This window comes from Emys orbicularis, chromosome 19 (assembly GCF_028017835.1).
Source record: "Emys orbicularis isolate rEmyOrb1 chromosome 19, rEmyOrb1.hap1, whole genome shotgun sequence".
In the NCBI taxonomy this organism is placed as follows: domain Eukaryota; kingdom Metazoa; phylum Chordata; order Testudines; family Emydidae; genus Emys; species Emys orbicularis.
Window position 1 is genome coordinate 22893014 of NC_088701.1, and position 17529 is coordinate 22910542.

The following is a 17529-nucleotide window of genomic DNA, read 5'->3' on the forward strand; positions in this document are numbered from 1 at the left end:
TGCTACCGGCTCCCTAAGCACATGGCGCTTCTCAGGCTTCAATCGGTTGGTTGTCAGATGTGACCGAAGATCCCACCCCCGCCAAGAGGGATCAGAAAATCTTGAAAGGGAGAAATGAAGAAAGGGAGGAGGAAGAGGAAAGAATTGCTGTCTACACTCCCTCTCTTGGGATGGGTAGTCACTCACCTCTTTAACAAGCACAAGTAGTATCAAAGGTTAGAAAGAGTGGGGGATAGACTAGTTTTTACTCCTGGTTTTATTATTTTTGTTTGTTTGTTTGAAAGCAGTCTGAAGTTGCTGAGCGAATCCTCCCTCAGAGCAGAGTCAATTGGAGCTGGCTGTTGTCAGTGGGAAGTCCAGGCTGTCTGTCATTGGGGGTGTAAAGAGACAGCACTAGATTTTTGTTTCTCGTTTTTTGGGGGGAGCGTGTGAGAGACTCGGGTGCTACATGAGGGGAGCTGGAGCCGTTCAGTCGCCGGCTTCGTTCTCTTCTGCTGTTTCTCCCGTGGTGGCGTTCTCTGCGTTCTTAGATGCCTGCGGAAACGAACCCAAACAGGGATAAGTGATTCTGCTTCAGAGGGGAGAATCGCCAACTAATTCTGGAGAGAACCTGAAGACACGCAGGCCCACAGCACCCTGGAGTCGCCCACCCTGCAATACTCCATTTTCCCTTTCGAAGGCCAACCTCCACCTGGCTCCCCCCCACCAGACGCAGTTCATCTCCTGTCGGGAGCACTGGGCATCTCTTCCCTTCCCAGGAGCTCTCTGATGTTGGTGCAAGAAGAGTTCTCTTCTGCCACCCAGAAAAGTCTCGTGAAGCTCTCCACCTTATCAGCAATATCAGCCGGTCAAATCTCAGCTGAGCTAGTCCCTTTTCCTGCCGACATCTCCCAGGGTGCAGCTCTGCCTTCGTACCTGGCTACAAATCACTAGGTCTCAATGACTCCAGATCAAGGCTGATCCGTTTACAAGCAGGAAAACAACCTCTCTACCTGCCACTGCAGCAAACTCACTCTGGGATCTGAGAGGCATGCTGGGTGCTTTCTGGCCTGGCCAGTGGTAAAGATTCTGCTGACCAAATTCTGCTTTCAGTTACACCTGTGCATCTGCACTCCAGACGAGGGGCGGTAGTCACCCCCCCCCGCCAGCGCGAAAGCAGAATTAGGGATGGAGCGAATAATCCCATTGACAACACATGAGCCGGAACAGAATCCATTTCCCCTCTTCCACAGCCGTAAGAGCTCTGCTAGGCTAAGAGGAGTCAAAATATCTTTTTGCTAAGGCCTGAGTGGAAAGTTTGGGGTCTCCCAAGATGCAGTTAACCTGTGCGTGTGTGTGACCCAGCCATTATGAAGTGACAACTAAGTTACCTTCTTTTTCTTCTTTTTCTGGGTCTTCCGGCTGGCGGAGCTTTGTAGCAGTGCCTAGGAAGAGGAAGAGAAGGTAAGCAGCTGGGACAGAGACGGTTTTTTTTGCTCCGACTGGGGGTAAAGGGAAATTCCAATGTAGCAAAACAAGCCTTTGCCAGCCATAAAGGAACAGCGGCACGTCCTGGACGGCTTGGGCTGGGCAATGACACTCGCCATGCGCAGCCTCTCTGGATCCCCACGGCCGTGCAGGAAAGGACGACACACCCGGGACCAAGCAGGTGCCACTTGTGGCCGAGGCGGGAGACTTGTGGGGAGCCAGCTGGAGCTCATGCAACTCCTCTTTGCTCTGAATGCTGCTGCCACCTTCTCACATGCGCAGCAGAGCCACGCCCCCAGACAGCTCCAGCTGGCTCCGCTTGGCTTCAGAACTAGGCGCTCAGCTTTCGCCTCAAGCCTGCACGCTCTGTCTCCGCAGGCGCTCGGCCTCTCTGCGCCTCACAGCCCCTGCCTTACAGGGGGGTTCTACAGATCCAAACAGCTGAGAGAGAATAGAGACCAACCCACCACTCCGAGGGGGCTAGCAAAGAGGAGAGGGGACTGACCAACCTGCAGTCTCCTATCGAATCGCGTGCCCTCACGCCCCCCCAGGCGGTGAGCTAGGTCTGGTTCTGGCCCATGTGGCCCAGAAACAGGCGACTCATGCGTTTCTATGCACTTCAGGGAAGCAAACGCGTTTCCTCGGACTGACCTTCAGTTCTGCATCCTGAACCTCAAACTCGGATTTGTAGCGCTCCGGCTCGAAGGGGCCGCAGGTTATCCTCATGGGACCGTTGGGCATTAAAAGCACTGTGAATTTGAACTGGGCGACAAACTCGCCTGTAAAGCAGGAGTCATAGTTAGAGCCACCACACTGGACTCCACCTTGACAGTGGGGGAACAGCGCACAACCCAAAGTCCACCTTGCTTTCCCGCCGTCGCGTCTGCCCGGGACAATCAGTAAACTGCACCGGCAGTGTTTCAGTGGCGTCCCTCCCGCTCAGGGCAGGATCGTTCCTGAACTAGGTCCTCCCGGCTAATCTTTACGTGAACCAAACTGACGGCACGTCCATCACCCCCCCGGGGAGACTATCCCCCAGGGTCCAGCAGATCTCACCACTGGGATTATTCTTACGCAAGACCTGGCAGCCAAGGGGTTAAGAGCTACTTAAGGAAGAAATCTCCTGGTTCCTTGAGAGCAGGTGTCTGCACATCACCGCCCTCCAGGGAGGTGGCTACAGCGGGAACCTGTCCGAGCAGAGCCCCGGAGGGGACCAGCCCCTGTGCTCTCCTGCAAGCCCCCCCCCCCCCCCCCCCCCCCCATCACTGGACTCACCTTCCTTCTCATAGAGGACATTGAAAGGCTGGAGCAGCTCGTGTTTGGCGCATTCCACCACCCCCATCCTAGCCTTCTTCTCATCCTCAAACGCCCTGTGAGAAAGGGAGAGAGCCACGGACCTGAGCCTCTGCCTCGCTTGCTGCTCTAAGGATCGCACAACCGACGACCGTTTTCACCAGAGGAGGGGGAAGCGCTGCGAGCCAAGTTACAGACCCAACCCTGCTGCCTAACTTCCCGCCGGGGGGTTTGGCTGGAGACGTTACTCAGCCATTCCCCGACTAGAGGCCAGCCTGGCTGTGGTGTGTTGCTGGTGGACGGCTGGCAGTGCGCAGATGAATGCTCAGGAAGGTAACGGAGCGAAGTGAACGCAAGACGTTAGTTTAGAATCTCAGAAAAAGCCACCACTCTGAGGCACAAATGGAGCATTAACCTGGGAGGTAATTTCCTTTTGCTAAAGTGCACATCAGTCAAAAAAGGGGGCTTGGGACTACCCTGCGTCCTTACACAGCTTTGACTCCACTCTCTGTGAATACAACAGGACTGGTCCCCTTGTATTTCAGCTGCAACACCCCCGCAAAGGCACAGGAGGGTCTCAAATCCTCATAGGGGTCTTAATCTCCTGGCCAGGGTGAAACATCAAAGTCAATTCCATCCCCTCCCTATGGCTTGTCCAGCCGCAGCAAACCCCGCCAGAACAGCCCCCTCTGTGACAGAGCAGCTGTCAATAGCCAGGTGAGGGCTCTTGCAAGGCCCCTAGTCTGGGCAGATGGGGAGGCCGTGAAAGGAAGAAGAGAGAATACCTGAGAGTAAATGGCATAGTATCAAAGCGCCTCTCCACCTCGCTGAAAAAGGCACGAGAGGTTTTCATTTTCAAGCCGTACTGCTTGGAGGGGTCCCTTTTGTAAATGGTAGTTCTCTGGCCAGCATCCTTCGCCTAAAAACACAAACAAGGTTCAAACACAACCCACAGATAGGCCGGGCGGACAGTAGGACTGAGTGCATGCTGGGGCTTCGGTACCGCCGGAGGGCTTTACTTACACACACACTTACACACACTCCCAGCCCTCCCCGAGGGGGCTCCATTTTACACACAGGGAAATGGAGACCCAAGGAGGTGAAGTGACTGCATACAGAGATGGAGCCTGGCTCCCCATGCCACGCTCAGATCAAGGGGCCATTCTGAAGTCCCCATGGGCATAAAGTAACAGCCTGCTGAAGGACACTCACCTTCCCTTCCCCGGTGCTGACAAGCACGTCAATGGCGTAAACTTCATGGACCTCAAACTCGGCTTTTTCATGATCCTTCCTAGGTGGGAGAGGTTTGGCGAGTGAGCAAAGTGAGATCTCTACAAGGGAAAACATCCCCCTTCACCCTAGTAATATTGCTGTACAGAGCTGGGAGGTGGGGGCACAGAGCACCACAAATGCACGTGTGGCGCTTTACACAGCAATTAGGGGAGCGTAATCAAATCAACACACAGGAGACAGAGGCAAGGCTCCATGGAAGTGCTCTGCAGCGGTTCTAGAGATCTGCTAGACAACCATCATTCAGGAAATTCTTCGCTGCCCCAGCCACCAGAACCATCTTCAATCATTAAGATGGAAGGGACTTTAAGAAACAAGTTTATTTTTAATCACTTATGCTGTTTACTCTCTGCACTTCGCTCAGCCTAGAACACAGACGGGTCATTTTCACTTCCAGTACGTCTTGCATTAGCTCAGCAAGACTGCAGCTTACAGATCGATTTTAATTGAAGATATTTTAAACAAATGTCACAGAAACTTTTCTAGTCAAATTTATTCTCTGTTATTTGTATGGTAGCACCTAGGTGCCCCAGGCATGGACCAGGGCCCATTGTGCCAGGCACTGTACAAACCCAAAACACAAAGATGGTCTTTCCAATGTACGTAGATTTTAGATTTTAAAAACCCCAAAATCCTCAATGTTGGGTCTAAACAACCAGAACCTATCCCTGAAGGAAAGGGAGGAGCTGGTAGAAGGGAAGGAAATGGGTCCAAGATGTGACTGAAAATGGCAGCCTATGAGAACTAATTTGATTGGGTTCAATCTAGTTCCTGGTGAACTCGTGTCCACACCATTAAAGCAATCCACTGTCACAACTGGGAATGGTTGGCGATTTTGCTGGCAGTTGCAGAGACCAAGGACTGACTTGGTGATGGGGACACTTTCTAGAACGACCAGCTGACTGCACAGATGCCAGCGAAAGGTTTAGGGGATAACAACCTTCAGTCACTACCTCCCATCCCAAGCTGTCAATGCAGAGCATCACAAATTACCTTAATGTAAGAAAAACACCTGCTATCCCACCCAGCCAGGTACCACAGGCCAGGAACTAGAAGAGAGAGGTGATTCTCACTGCAGATCTGGTCTCACACCCCCTCGCAATGCTGCTGATAGAAGTGACAATCCCGGAGAGGAGACTTACTTTTGCTGGTCTGTAGGGTTTTGGATGATAGTTTTCTCTCCATCAATCACGTGCTGTTTCAGCTGGTGTGACAGCATCCCTGCCAAGTTAGGAGAATCCATTAGCACCTCAGAGCTGCAAACCAGCTACAGAGTGACTTGCATTATTAACGCTCCAAGAAGGTGCCCTTAAGCTTTCTGCTAGAGGGAGAACGGCAAAGCTAAAATTTGAGACCGTTTGCCTTTCTACCACCCCCTCTGTCCAGGGATCTCAAACAGCTTCATTCATTAAGTTACACAACTATTCTGTGACAAAGCAAAGGTCCCCACGTTAAACGGTCCCAGGCACAGCCACAGATAGATTCCTTTGTACAACTTCCAACACAACAGTCTAGCCACTGGACTACACCGGCTCAGCGGTAACTCCAGGAGGACATGGTCTAAGCCCTCCCTAAAATCACGCAGCATGTGTTTTAAACAAGCTGACATTCTTCTTTTCAGTCTCTGTAGCCTGGGACATCAGCTACCAGGAGAATCAGCAGTTGCATGGGGATTACCGGCATCCAATGTCTCGAACGACGCATTCTTGAGCGTCTCCAGGGATGCATGGAGGCAGAAATGTTTTTGCCAGTGTTTAGATTACTTATGTCCCTCCTGCACAGTCTAGCGAATGGGGCATTCAGCAAATACTTTTGGGCTTAACTCAGTCTCCCTGTCTGCTTTGCAGTACATGTTAGAATTCAGATTTATCAAGGAAAACCAAAAGGCCATTTCTAATCTGCTTCCCAAGTCACCAGCCACAGCAAGGGAACTAACAGGTCTCCATTTTGGAAGGACTGTGGCCGGTGGTGGCAGAGATCACCGCCGAGGCAGAAAACAGCTCCATTTGTTTTCATAAACCGGGTCCTTATGCTGCTGCTGCTGCCAGTGACTGGATAATTAAGGCACCCGACTGTTTCCAAAACAGTGGCTGCTTAAACTCCCTTGACAGTGTGAGCAGCCGCCTCCTCACTGCAGCCGAGGTGATGTTTTTCTCCCAGAGCACGGAGCAAAGCATTGGCGAGACCTACCCAACATCCCACGTACCAAACAGCCCAGTCTTGGAACTGCAGCTCTCTGCAGCGAGCGGAGAGAACAAGCCTGCTACAGTATGTCCTGGGATTTAACTGATTAGTGGCGACATGATTTGTTGCTGAAGTAATTGACAGCCACATCACTACGTGAGCAAACCAACAGGATAACAGAACCTGTCCAGACATTTGTGTTTATAATTTTGACAGATAATTTCCATGTTTATATTTAAGCATTTACTTTCAATTTTTATCCATTTAAATGTTCACAGCTGCAGGAGTTTATCGGGAGGTCAGACAACAATTATTTAATGATGGTAAAAAAAACCCAAAGCTTATTAACCACTACAACACAAATTTGTCAACCTCACATGTCCAAACACACAAAGTAACTGTTCTTAAATCAAACTCTAAGTCAGAGGTCCCCAAAGTGTGGAACATGGGGGGGAGGGCGCAGCAGGGCCCAGACCAGCCCCCACGGGAATGGGAAGCACTACCCAGCCCCTCCCCACCCCCAGCTCTGCTCCAGTCACACCCCCAGCCACGTCCCTGGCCCCACGCCAGCCCGCAGCCTTGGCCACTAGCCGCAGCCCCACTCCAGGACCCACCCCCCAATCTGCGGCCCCCTTATCCCTGTCCACAACCCCCTCCAAGACGCTCCAGGGGAGTGCGGACAGGGGTAAGGGAGGTAGGACCCTCAAAAGTTTGGGGACCACTGTTCTAAGTTGTCAAGCACCCCTTTCCTTTCTTACTTTGTCAATCTGTACAATTCAGTTACCCACCAATGAACATTTTTTTGGTTGGTTTGTCTGCATATAGTGAAACTGACGTTTACTGATAGGAATCTAACCCTTCCAAAGCTAAACCTAACTGAGAACTGTGAGCTCAGCTCCCAAGCACCTTTTCAAACATTATGGTCTGATTTGTCTAAGATGCTTCCAAAGGCAACTTACCACTCTCCGGTTCAGAACGGTATTACTGAAAAAACGCCAACCAGTTAACGATTGACGGGAGCCGTTCACATATATTGCCTTATAGCATCGTTCAGCAAAGGCTCCCCGAGCAATTTATAAACATTCCCTCACCTACACAGTTAAACATCTGCATTGTACCAACGGGCAAACTGGAGGTACAGAGGTTAAATGATTTCTGCCAGGTCTCACAGGGAGCCTGCAGCAGGCTTGGGGGAGAGTGCACCAGAGTCCTGATCCGTGACAGACATGGAGCTGTGCTCATAACCATTAAATGCTTCCCAAGGTTTTGAACCGAGTAGGCCAGGGCTCCCTGCACCTTTACTTCTCCTCTGGCTGTCACTTGCTCTGAGCTGAGCAAGGCCTTACCTTCGATAGGCGTGCAGTTAAACGAGTGTGCTATTTTGTTCCAGGCGTCTGTCACTTGTGTGTTCTGCGGGAGTATGAAGACAGGAGAACAAGTCAAGATTTTAAAATTCAAGCCACAGACACACCAGAGATTTCATCTGTGCTCTGCAATGAAACCAGTGCATTCTCTAACTGAACAGCTCCTGCAACATCCCCTAACATTTAGGGAGCTGAAACAATCGCAGGTTGTGTGTTATTTCATACCCGCAAAAATGACAAGGTAACAGCAAAAATACAAATCCAGAAGGAAAAGAGGTGTTTTGAGCTATGGCAATGGTCCAAAGTCCCCACGGCGCTAGGCACTGTACACACACATTGTAGGAGACAGATCCTAATCTACAGTGCGGATACCACTAGGATAAACCAAGCATGGAAGAAAGGACTGGAGCATTATCCCCATTTACAAACAAGGAGCTAAAACCCAGCAAGATTAATTCACTTGCCACACATCACCTAGTAAGTCGATATGGACGGGGGCTGGTAACATGGATGAAAAGAGAATGTCAACAGTGCTTGAGAAGTGTGAACCCCAAGGACAGAAGTGTGGTTTAGGGCCCCAAGGGAGATGGTTATGAGGAATGGCATGAAATCAAGAAAGAGAAATTTAAGCCAATTATTAGGAAACATTCCCGAACAGTGACCTCTATTAGAATGTGACAGTCTCCCAAGGAAATTGGTGCAAGCCCCATAAATCTTATATTTAAATGATAAGCCCTCTGGGGCAGGGACTTTTTTATTCCATTTGTACAGCACCAGGCACAACGGGGTCCGGGTCTACATTTACCACTTCGGTAATACAAATAAATACCAATAAATAAGCGAAGGACAACTGTGCAATGAGGAGAATGGATGGGTTAGAGCTGACCTAGGACCTTTGCCATCTTTAACTTCTAGGATTTTATTGCTTCTCATTTTGACTAGAAGTTTCTCCTTGGAGAAATCCAAGTTCCTCCTTGGATAAACACTGACTTTCTACGGAGATTAAGGCACAGCGAGACATGCCAATTGACCTCGGTCACTGGGCCACCATCTTGATGTAAATTCCAAGATGCAGCCACTGTGAAAGAGAGATGCAGAAGCTAGTCTATTCCTTGGGTTTCATACTTAGCTGGAGAGTGAAACCTGTGCACGTCCAAAGTATCTGCAAAACCCAAGATGCAGGTCACAGACACAAGCCAGCAAGTGTGACAGGTTCACTCCCTCTGGCTCTCTTGCTCACCGCGCCTCAAACTGAAAAGCAAGCCACCAACCCAGTTAAACAAGGTTCATCTGCTCCTTCCTGGAGGGCATCTGACCATGCAGTCTGCTGCCAGTGACTCGTAACTCTTCAAATGTGCTCAGCGGTCTTCAGGGAGGGACCGACAAGCAGTAGTACCAAGCCCTTGTGTATAACGATGGCTTCTTCCCAAGTAGAGCTCAAATGCTGCTGGACAGTTAACACTGCGTACAGCATTAAAGCCACAGCAACTCACTCCGCGTAGCTCGTGCTCACCCCAGAATGCGGCTCAGCTGTCTACGGCCAGCTGGCTGTAGTTTCCCCACACAGTTGATCCACCCCTTCCAGAGAAGGTCACAGCTTTCTATTTCTACAGAGCAAGGGTAGGGTCTGCGTGTGGGTTCCTGATTCTCTAGATACACCTGGGCAGCACCAAACCATTCTCACCTGGTTTCCGGGTTTTACCAAGCGCAGGGCAGCTTCAGCACAGAGGTGAGCCGCTTTGATGACATCAGCTTTACGACCCGTCACCGGGGTTTCCTGGAAAAAGTTGCCTGTTTTTGAAACATGTCTTTTCTCCACTCTCTAGGATGAATTCTCCGCTAGTGGGAGCTCCAATCTGACCCCACACTGAAATCCTCCATCCACAATACGGCAGGACGCCCTTCCTTCCCTCCCACTTTGCTAACCAATCTCAGGCTAAGCATGGAAGGGACCCTGAGGAGAGAGGAGTTCAAAGTTCCCAACCTATTCAGTCATCTCCGCTCTGTCAGAGGGGCTAGCTACTGCCAGCTGCAGCTGAAATAAATTTAAAAACTACAGGCAGGAGCGCTGTATAATGTGTCTGACCCCCAGAACTACACAGGACAAAGCCCTGGAGATCGTCCTTTAGCAGCCAGGAGCCTGGACAAGATGAGATCTAAGGGCTCTTTTCCAACTCCGCTTTCTACCATCTAGCCCTAATATCAAGTCAACATGTTCATGAGGGAACTGCTGCCCCCAGGAGCTTGTCTATGATTCACTAACATCCTCCTCCAAGGGCTACAGGTAAAAACAGGAGTTTAAAGTTTGTTTACATTAAAAGTTTATTCAAATTTTACAAATATATTTTTCCCTAGATGGCAAGTCCCCTGAATGCTATTTGCGTACGTGACTTCCCAATGCCACGACAAATGGGCTGTGCCATCAACCACCCACGTCCTGCAAGCACCTCCATCAACACACACCAGACCTGTACATGTCACACTGCCCCTGAGTAAATACAGCCACTTACAAGCCAGTGTGCTGCAAGTTCAGGCAGGAGAAGTGTGTAGTGGGGACTGGGTCCTGCAGTCATCTAACTTGCTGTACAAATCACCTGAGCTTAGAGCTGCAAAGGTGAACACAGCAGCCTCCTGTGCTGGCAGAAGGAACATGATTCTCCACCTTAGCCAGCAGGGTGCAGCAAGTCCAGTTTGACCAGTCTGCTCCATGCACCCAGGACACTGTCCTCTCACACTCTCCCCACAGATCAGCCGGTAAGTGGAGTTCATCTGCAGCAGCTCAGCTAACATTGGATTTGTTTCACATGTTGTGTTTGATCTACTTTAACGTTCAAACAGTTCAGCATCCCGGCTTCTCTAAGGTGAATAATGATTAATTGTTTTTAAACACGGTTTCTGTTAATGTTCTCCAAACACATCGATGCACAGACATCTGCTCTGCTGCCAATGTCAGGTGCTCTCTCTGCAACCAGGGGCACTCAAGCGTGGGCTTTTATATCCTGCTTTTGCTGAACCTCACCTGATATGAAAGTAGCGTGGGAGAGCTCTCCGCTCAAGCCATTGGCAGAAACCTACCTTCGCTGCATCGACGAGAAAACTGTGCGCTACATTTGCTATGAAGCCATCCACATGGACTCCCAGGTCACTAACACAAAGAGGAAAAACAGGATTAGTTGCAGGCAGGGCCGCCTGGCTCAAGAAACTTCTTTATGGCCTCTAAACACATTAGAGGAACAGGGTATGTTTCAAATGCATCACTTGCCTGGCCAATACTTCCTAGAGTTAGCCAGTTTGTAAACGCACTTAACAGATCAAGCAGCAGTAAACTCACAATAACATAGCTCAGACACTTACATCTTGACCAAATCTCCGTCTTTGAGGATATAATCCTGGTCACTCTTCAAGGGGGAGAAGTGACAGACACAGTTATTTACCGATATACTCGTCGGGAAGGCAATACCTATGAACAAAAGGAATAACAGTGAGATCGCACCTGCGTGAGACCTGTGTGCACTTCAGAGATACGGACCCTGCTGCCATGTACTAGAAGGCACCATGCAGGCAGCACCCCATGTTCCATCACACAGAGCAGCCAACAATCTGCACTTGGGGATCCAAATGCATACGTGATTCAAAGCCTCAACCTGCCGCTCACATATGCAGGATACAACCAGGAGTCTAGTTTGTTAGTTTCTTCTGATGCACCAGAGAATAAAGTGGGACAAAAATATAGAGCTGCACTACCTCATGCTGTGACCTCGGCAGCTTGCTCAAGCTAAGCCGGGCCTGTCAGTGCCCAAAGAGAGATCGCCAAGAAGCAAGGAATTCCCTCAGACATCAACGCATTAGACTGTTCTAGGGATCACCGTGCTGCTGGAGGTGCCATCTTTCAGAGGAGATGCAAAAGCACTGTCTTGATCACTTGTAGTCATTAAAGATCCAACTCAACTAATTATATTTGGAGTAACTAGAACTCCCCCTGCAGCTTTCAAGGGCTACAATATTTAGTTTTACCTCCTGTCCTAATCTCATCAACAGCACACACCAATAGCCCAGAGTGACAGACATTTGTGTGATTCATTTAGTATGCATATACGCTCAACTCTCTGGGATCTTTCAGGAAGAAAGTCACTGTGGAGAATCAACATTTGATTACTATAAACTCAGGCATCTGCCTTGAACTTGGGTAAAACAAGTCAGCTCTAGAAGAGAACCAGTCTCTTGATCACTTGTTTTTAACTGTCCCTATTGCGGTTTTAATTGTCTACGTTGCAGGTGATATGGGAGATACGGATGTAGTACATTAAAACAGAGTGCTTTCCTCAGGAACAGAACTCCGCTCGTTTGGAGCGTGTGAGACTGAAGCAAAGCTAAACAGGTCAGCAACTCTTACGACATACAAGTAAGGAGACAGCAAATCAATTGAGACCACAAGACAATATGGTCTGAGGGTCGGAGCACAAGTAAGGAAGTCATGAATTTCAAAATTCTTATCTCAGCTCTGCCTAGGACTAGCTGTCTCCTATTCGGGGAAAATCAAAGCCTCTAGGGTGTTTGTCTCCTCAGCTGAGCACCGGCCAGGACTGCTGAATGGCGTACAGTGCTTTTAAAACCAAAGCACTGAAGTACCAACATAGATCAGTTGGGGTTTGATGCTGACTTTTTAAGCATTGTTCTGTGCTCTGGGCACAACCCTTTGGCCAAAAAACAGAACAAATGTTTGCTGCATCTCCCAGCATCAGACCAACTCCAGCCCAGACAGACAAATGCGGAAGACCTGCATTTAAAGCAATCATCTTTCTCTCAAGAGACCTCAAATATCCAGGGCCAGGAACCATGACGCTCACCATGGCTCTTTACATAGCCATGGAAATCTTGTGAAAATTACAGACCAGCAAGTACGGTAGACAAGGCATTTATCTCCAAAACAAATCTAGTTTGTCTGAATGGGCGTGGCTAATTCAAGCGTGAAACTCAAACTAACCAGTGCTGTGTGGTAGCTGTTGTAGACTGTTCCTTAGCAGAAAATTTGGGGTGAGAGTGATAAGCATGAAGCCTGGAATTCAGCTTTCAGAAACAATCTTCATTATGCATTTCAGTAGTTTCACTGTATGGTGTGATGTAAACAAACAGAAAAGGAAAGAGCCCTGCATTGAAAAAGGAACCCTTGAAACTGTACTTTACCTTTTTTCATTTCTTTCTCCTTCTTGAAGATTTTGCCAGTCTCTTCCATGATCATGGCATCCCCTTTCTCACACAGGCTGAGAACAGACCCTCCAGATTTAGCTGCTTCAACCACTGCGCGCAGGACCCCTGGGTTCAAACACACAGTGTTGTTGAATTTGAAATGGATGCGTTGACTAAAAAACAGCCAACAACTTAAAAAAAAAATGTGACCCTTCATAGATGACAGTGCTGCACGAAGGATTAAAATTGATGGCTCAACTTTTCACTGCAAGTGAGTACACCAAACATGCATAAATTTGATTATTTTTTACAACTGGCATCCATGGACTCTGACTCAGGAAGTCCAGCAAGCACTACCTGGCTCTGATTGCAAGAACATGTGAACTAGCACAGCGATGTGCACACATGAAGTGTTGAACTGTAGATGCCCTTGAAATGTCAAACACCTGTCCACTCCCACCTACACACACAGCAAGGTCTGTTTAATAAAGGAGTCAAGTGGAAGCAGCACTGTTCTCCCACATTCCTTCCCTTCAGAAGTCAGGCCTATAGAAAGAGGTTCAAAAATGACCCAGGAGACTGTGTGTGTCACACATCAAAGGAACAAGGGCTGCTATTGTGGGTTTCAAGGACTATTATATATCGTTTCTCATTGGGACAGGTCACTTGGCACCAGAGTTGGCAACAGCACAGAACAAGTGCAGCTTAGCTACCTACATTAGTCTTACACTTTGCAGCCACCTTCCTGCAACTGCACATAGAAGCATTTCAGAACTAACCCTTTGCTTCCTTTCACTCTTCCTAGCACGGCTAACTTCGTAGACAGTGTGCCGCACCGGAGGTTACAAAATGCTATATTCCCTAATCACAAAACATTGCATGGATTTGGTTATGGAGGTATTATAGTTTTGCTTTTCGAGCACTTCAAAGGGCTTTATCAGGATGCTGAGATCCCATCACAGAATACAAGTTACATTTCTCTCTATTTTATAAATGGCTAAAAAATATTTGAAGCATGGGGCTGTTTCTGAAGTACTCTAGCGTCACATCTGTGAACAAATCTTGCTTGCCTTACTCACAAAAGCAGCCCCAGGGAAGTCTCTGGGATTATTTGAGGGTGAACAGCAAACAGGTTTGCGCATTAGCCAATAGTCAGTATGTACAGGCACTGGGAGCCAGGGCTTTCCTTCTGTTCCCAGATCTACCTCTGGCTGTATGCCATTGCTTCACCTCTGGGCTTCATTCCCCCCCGACAAAGTGGGATAATTCTTATTGGGAGCTGGGACGCTTACAATTTTGTAAAGTGCTTTCAGATCCCTGGTTAAAAGGCATTTGCTCAGAAATATTTTGCCCAATTTCTCCTACGTGGGGGAAAGAGCCTAGTTAATGAATTAAGTAAAAAAAAAATTTGTTTCCTCATACAATCACCTTTCCATGTACTACATAAACTGTCCGGTGGCACCTTAAAGACTAGCAGATTTATTTGAGCATAAACTTTCGTGGGTAAAAAAACTTCACTTCTTCAGATGCATCTGAATACTAATCTGGATGCATCTGAAGAAGTGAAGGTTTTTTACCCACGAAAGCTTATGCCCAAATAAATCTGTTAGTCTTTAAGGTGCCACCGGACTCCTTGTTGTTTTTGTGGATACAGACTAACACGGCTACCCCTGATACATAAACTGTGAATTTGGAAGTGGGGTTTTTAAGTATATCTAAAAACCAATCACAAAAACAGTATTTTATGTATGCCATCATGTTGTGAAGAAGGGGCAGCTTGAAAATATGAAGTGTTAAAATTCACACAGAAGCAAAACAAATGGCGATCAATATCCATTAGGGAATGGGAAAGTTACAAAACCGTTTAATAGCACTGGCCAAGGAATATCTATTAACTGTACTCTGTACTTATACACTGCCTCATTCCATGAATTAAAATAACTTTACATCATTATATACATGTACTACGTTGTCAAGAAATCAAGAGAAAACTCAGGAAAATGTAAAACCTTCTAACTATTCTGGATTTTAAATGTTTTACTTGTGATGTACAGAAAAATACCGTGACCATTTTACTTTCCCATGAGGAGTGTCCCCTACATGCCATTAAACTGATCAGAACAGATTTAAACATTTTATTACAGCTAATGTTAAAAAAAAATGATATAATACATAGATTGAGAAAAGAGTGTCTGTACATCTGGGTATAGTGCTTACATTATCCACAAACACAAAGCTGGTTTTTAAAAGTACATAATCAGCAATAACGCAAATTTAGGTGAATAGATTGAACAATACAGTTTAGATATTAGAATCCAAATACTCGGGGAACGTCACTCATGAAAACTTGTACAGAGATTTGGTTGTGGAAAGCCAAATATATCAATGAGTGGAGACTGTCCCTCTGTAATTGAGAATTAGGTAGGTTGTCCATTTAGAAAGGATTTCAGTTTGCACTACATTCTGTCTAGGTCTTGGGGCTAAATCCAGCTGGCGGAGCATCCCAACAGGATACAAGTTGACACGTGACTGGTAAGAAACATGTTTGCAAGCCGACCCCCCACTCAATCTACTAAAAACGAGCCCACGCCCCATGCCATGACAGCCTTCAGCGGCATCCCCTTGAAAGGGGAGTTATGAAACAGTGATTGCTAAGGGCACCAATGCAGCAGCTAAAATGCCAGGGGGACCCGACCCCAAACCAGTGCAGACAGACTGTTCAGAGCTGTCACTTGGCTCCGGAGTTACGAGTCGCCCCACGAATGATAAAGCAAATCCCTGGAAAGGGAAGAGGCGCTAGAGGCTGAAGCCGAGTGTTAACAACGGACCCCGCGGCACGTCGGGGTCTCGGGGCCGGGCTGCTCGGCTGGGGCCCGGGAGAAGTCGGGGGGGGGCTCCCCGGCTGCCCCCCGCCCCGCCCCGGCCCCCCAGGGGCCCGGGAACAAAAGCCCACGCGGGAGGAAGCGGGCGGGCGGCGGGAGCCGCACATGGCCGGCGGCAGAGGCGCCGCGGGACCATGTGGCGGCGCTTCCCGGCCGGGGCCCGGCACCTCGCGGCCCCAGGAGAGCCCGGCCGCCCCCAGGCCTGGCGGGGCAAGGGGGGGCTGGGTCCCCCCCCACTCCAGGCTGGGGGGGGGCGCGGCCTGGCCACGTGCTGGGGCGCCCCAAGGTGAGGGGGAAGGAGCCGGGCCCTCCCCGGCCTTTCTTGGGGGAGGGGGGGCTGTGCCAGCGGGGCCCCCCCGGACACCCGGAGCCGCGTGGGGGGAGGGGCAGGGCATGGCCCGGGGGGGGGGGCGCTGCCTTTCCCCCATTAGCGGGGGGCTCAGGGCACCCCGTGGGGACCCAGCCGCCCCCCCCCACACGCCTCCCGCCCCCCCGGCGCGGCCCAGCGCGGCCCCGACCCGGCCCCCCCGGCCCCGCACTCACGGTTGGCGATGTCCCCCCCCATCTTGTACTTGGTCACCACCAGGTCCTCGGCGATGGTCAGCTCGGCCGCCTCCTCCTCGCCCGACATGGTGGGCGCCGCCCGGGCCCGGCCTGGCCTCGCCCCGCGCTGGAACCGCCGCCGCCGCCTGAGGAGAGACCCGGCCGGAGCGAGCGAGCCGGAGAGAGCGCGGGCTCCGCGCGGGGCACGCTGGGGAGGCGAGTCCCCGCCCGCTCGGCCGCCGGACTACGACTCCCGGCAGGCGCCGCGCGAAGGGGAAGGGGCCCCGCCCGCCGGCCACTGCGTCGAGGACCACGGCTCCCGGCATGCAGCGCGCCAGGGGAGCTCTCGCGCGAACAAGGGCAGAGTCGCGTTTTCCGAGATGGCGGGTGGGCCGGCGGGTCGCAGTGCACGCTGGGAGTTGTAGGCTGGGGTTGGCTTGAACTACAAGTCCCAGCGGGCTGAGAGGCCCTTAGTTAAAGAGGGTTGGAACTGGAGGGGCTGCACTAAGGGTGGGAAGGACGCGGGGGCACCCCAAGGGGTGGGGTGGGAGGGGAAGAAAGGGGGCACGAAGAGGGGAGGGATTCACCCTAAGGGGGAGGGGATCACGGTGGGAGGGGCACCCCAAGAGAGAGGGACACCCTCAGGGGAGGGGGAGAAAGGTTCACCCTAAGGGGGAGGGGTACCCTCAAGGGAGGGGAAAGGAGAGGGGAATCACAGGGGGAGGGGCACCCCAAGAGAGAGGGACACCCTCAGGGGAGGGGGAGAAAGGGGGCATGAAAGGGGAAGGGGGGGAAAGGGGTTCACTCTAAGGGGGAGGGGTACCCTCAAGGGAGGGGAAAGGGGAGGGGATCACAGTGGGAGGGGCACCCCAAGGGGGAGGGACACCCCATGCGGGGGAGGCACAGGGGCACCCCTGGGGAGGCCGAGGGTGCATGCTGTGGGGAGGGGTCTAACCCAAGATACCCCCAGCAGGACCTGGAGCTGCAGCAATGGCAGCCAAGGGAGGGGGAAGAAACTGCCTCCTCCAGGCCCCCCTTGGCATGGGGCACGTGGGGAGAGGCATCTCCAGGGTCTGCCCGCCCTGGCCCCACCCACTCCTCACACCAGCCCCCCTCCCCTCCCAAAGCCATGCCAGCAGGGACACACTCGGGCACCATGTTCATCAGCTTCACTTTTATTTTGTCTTTAAAAAAAAATACATTAAAACTCCTTCAGTGACGGGAAGCACAGAAAATGGAGAGACGGCGTGGGCGAGGGCTTCCCATGCGGGGTTCATGGGCCCAGCCAAACCCGGCGTCCCAGCCCCGAGAGTGACGGA

General features: G+C 50.6%; 1 protein-coding gene across 1 annotated transcript; it reads right to left on the minus strand.

Moving 5' to 3' along the window:
* Window positions 1–239: 239 nt before the first annotated feature.
* On the minus strand, window positions 240–16331 carry PA2G4 (proliferation-associated 2G4). Its single transcript, XM_065419126.1, has 13 exons — window positions 16211–16331; window positions 12783–12911; window positions 10953–11058; window positions 10674–10743; window positions 9283–9375; window positions 7581–7644; window positions 5193–5271; window positions 3973–4051; window positions 3546–3679; window positions 2743–2837; window positions 2119–2246; window positions 1371–1424; window positions 240–534 (listed from the first exon to the last, which is right to left on the minus strand). Exons 1-13 carry the CDS (start codon window positions 16296–16298, stop codon window positions 469–471), a joined length of 1185 nt encoding a protein of 394 aa, XP_065275198.1. The 5' UTR covers window positions 16299–16331; the 3' UTR covers window positions 240–468.
* Window positions 16332–17529: the final 1198 nt, after the last annotated feature.